Source organism: Cystoisospora suis (genome assembly GCF_002600585.1).
Source record: "Cystoisospora suis strain Wien I chromosome Unknown contig_6567, whole genome shotgun sequence".
Taxonomy (NCBI): domain Eukaryota; phylum Apicomplexa; class Conoidasida; order Eucoccidiorida; family Sarcocystidae; genus Cystoisospora; species Cystoisospora suis.
Window position 1 is genome coordinate 1 of NW_027159354.1, and position 3353 is coordinate 3353.

Consider the following 3353-nt stretch of genomic DNA (forward strand, 5'->3'; position numbering starts at 1 on the left):
GCACATCTGTGTACCCTGTCTGTGCATTCGAATCCGCCGTTTCAACGTTAGTCAGCTCGCCCCCCGGAGAAAACAATCGGAAGACACTCAGCCACCGTCATGTTCATTTTCAGACGTTGGTGCGGCATGCGCTCAATAGAATATACATTGTCTGCGTCTTCTCACCTAATCATCTGCATGAGCTTCAGCGCCGCACCCCGCATCCGACACATGCGATCTGTTAAGAGCTTTACTATTCGCTCATCGTTAAGGATCTCGTCCACAACCCCTACACCACTCACTCCCTGAGGCGTTCTTCTCTGTTGGTCTCGCTCTTTCCCTGTACTCGAATCAGCCGCTACGCTTTCAGTAAAATGATCATTCGGAATGCTAGACGGCATCCTTGAAGGAATGTTGCCGCCATGTGCTGCTGCTGCTGTCCCAGCGACCACCTGTCCAACCTTCTGACCAGAGGTGCTTACACGGTATTGGGCGTCCCTCGGCTCGCTGGAGTCCGCTGCCTTAGCATGCGACGTATGTATGACTGGTAATAGTAAGGAATTACTGTGCTCATAAGGCGTCTCTGATGCTTGGACATGCTTGGGGTGAGTGGGGTCTGCGTCTCCCCGACGAAAGTTATGTCGGTCCTTTGAAGTACATCTCGGCTGAGTGCTGGTAGCCGTTTGCGCCACCCCACCTTCCGAAGTTCCCGACGGTGGTGTGTCCGGTTCTAGTTCAGGAGAGGAAATATCCAGCTCCGGAGATCTTTCATGCTCGATAAGATTCGAAGAAGGACTTCGACGCTTCGTGAAGTTTCCCGGGGCAGCGGTTGTGACTTGACTTTCATGCCCTTCGATCCAAGCTACGTCTCTCTCGTTCCCTTCCGCATCCGCGTCTGCATATCCTGAGCTAGTCGTACCAGGACCAGCGACTGGCAGCGTTCTATTCGGATGGCTAACATTTACTGCTGTACCTTTAGACACAACGTCAACAATTCCAGTCCGTATAGCCGACGAAGAGAGAACAGACGCGTGCCGTCCCATCTCCTTTGGCCCGGGCGTTCCCCTTCCTTTCTTTCTTAGCAGCCGCAGAAGACGTCGAAAGAAGTGTTTGACAGCTGTAAAGAACGCCCTGGCACTCAACTGGAGCAGGAGAAAGGCGAAGGCAAGGAAACGCTGCAAGGGCGTTGAAGGCAACGACCGCACGCGAAGGTCTTGCCGAGGCCCTGATGCGTCACCTGCCTGGGAGCGACTTGAACGTGAGCCTTGAGTCTTCGCCAAGCTCTCTCCCTCTTCCTTCGGGAGGGCTGGCCGCATAACTGCAGGGCTCATGCTTCCGTCCGGTTCGAGGCTTCTTACGTACCCACGAGTTTGCGACGTTTCCGTACTCGATGTCTTGCTTGTGTCATTGGCCATGCTTATTTGACGAAAATCGCTACGCTCTAAATACGTTTCCTTATCCAGTCTCTCCCTTTCATTACTGCTGTCAGAGCTCCCACGAAAAAGGGCAGAAGGAGAAAAACGAGCGTGTGGAGAAGCGTAGGCAGGAGTAGTGTTGAGGAGCTTTACATGTAGTCTCTCCAGATCTTGTATACTAGCCGTCAGCTGCCGCTCCGAATCCTGCACTCGCTTGAGGTGTTCCTCCAAACGGCGTTCTTGGCGGTATAGTCGGTCTAACAAATGCCGTTGTACTTCTGGTGTGTTCTCCGATAACAGCGGAACTCTCGAACAGCTGGGAAGGGCCTCCGAGGAGACGTCGGCCAGTTCGTGGTGTGAGCCTGCTAAGATCTTTTGTGCCTCCATCTGAGACGTAGTTGCTTTCTCCACTGGTCGCTCCGCATCTAAGACAACGCTTGACCCACCACATTTTCTTTGTGCGGATGAGAGATTCGCATGATGCAGAACCTCTTGAGTGGACGAGGTCAGGAGATCTGGTGAAGCTCCTCTTCTCGCAGACGGGATATTCTGATCGTTTCGTTTCTCTAGCAACGTAGAAGAGGAAACAGCTCTAGGTCCTTCTTGGGGGGAACCGTGCTTTCTCCAGACAGTTGGGGGAGGAACGGAATACAAAGAAGCTTGGAAGGCCAAGGGACTGCTCCTAGCCTCTGGCTGGCGGGACTTGAGCTCTTCGTCTCTCTTCTGACTCTGTCGTCGGATTTCGTGTGACACAGGGTCGAACTGATGCCATTCTAAAGGGCGCATCAGAAATTCCGTCAACTTCTCCTCAACAGCTCGTAAAGCAGCCGGTGAAGTGTTCTGCTGTAATTGAATCAGAAAGTACTCTAGAATCAACCTTAGGCCATCACCGGGAGATTCGCTCCTTTCACGCCCCGAGGACGACGCTCTCTTTCCTCTCTTCTCAGATCTACTGATATCATCCCCTCCCCAGGAATTAGCTCGTCCGGGGTAGGTTGCCATGGTAGGGAAGTTCTTTTCTCTATCAGATGCATGTACAGCTGCCGTCGAGACCATCGAGGGAATAAGAGATAGACTGCAGACTGCGGCGTGAAGCATGGACCCCCTAAGCCCGGCAATAGTGTCTGCGACCTGGTAGATAGACTCAAAGGGCGACGACGAGGTTCGTGGAGTCCACGAGCTTGCTGGGGTAGTTGTCCGAAGTGTGACAGCTTGCCCAAGGGCATTCTCAACCGTATGACGCAATGGCTTAGCAACAGCTTGCAGAAGAGGCGACAAATGCAGACGACTCTTAGAGGATCTCTCCGGGAGGGATCTGATGCTACCTGATCTGGTAGTTTCCCTTCCTGCCATGTTCAGTAGGTAGATTACGGAAGAAAGAGCGGCTGTCACACCAGCTACAACAAGACGAGTAGCGACATCTGCTGGATGCGTATTCGACGAAGAGACTGTAGAGCTCGTGTATTCATGCGGAAAAGGAGACTGATGGCCGAATGGAGGGAAGTTCAAATCTTCGAGACGTTTTCCTCTGTCCTTCTCTTCACATTCGTGAAAGCAACCTACAGATATTGAAGACTCGAACTCGCCTTTCTGGAAAGATCTATCGGAAGACGCGACCTCCGGTGGCTTCCACGTCACTGCAGATATCCTTTCTTCGGGCATACGCGACTTCTTCGCCTGCAGCAAAGTTCGGGTGTGTTCGGGGTCTACAGCTGCCTCTTCATTCTCTCTGTTCGCATCGAGAGCAGTACTCCCGTCCTTGATGTCCGTACACTCCCTCGCTGGCGTAACGTGAGCACGCAGGTCCAGGGCTGTTTTTTCACCCTTACTGCGACTAAGAGAAACATGACCGTCATTACCCGTTGAACCGCTGCTCGCTGGACTCCTACCACCGGACTCGCATGAGTCCATTGGAGAGAAGGAGGGTAATGATGATTCATGCGAGTCCGGTGGTAGGAG

General features: G+C 52.9%; 1 protein-coding gene across 1 annotated transcript; it reads right to left on the reverse strand.

Moving 5' to 3' along the window:
- Positions 1-167: 167 nt before the first annotated feature.
- CSUI_010024 (abc1 protein) lies at positions 168-3305 on the reverse strand (the record flags this gene model as incomplete). The annotated part of the gene is made up of 1 exon (XM_068070131.1): positions 168-3305. A coding segment is annotated over one exon (3138 nt), but the record flags the coding sequence as incomplete, so codon positions are not given.
- Positions 3306-3353: the final 48 nt, after the last annotated feature.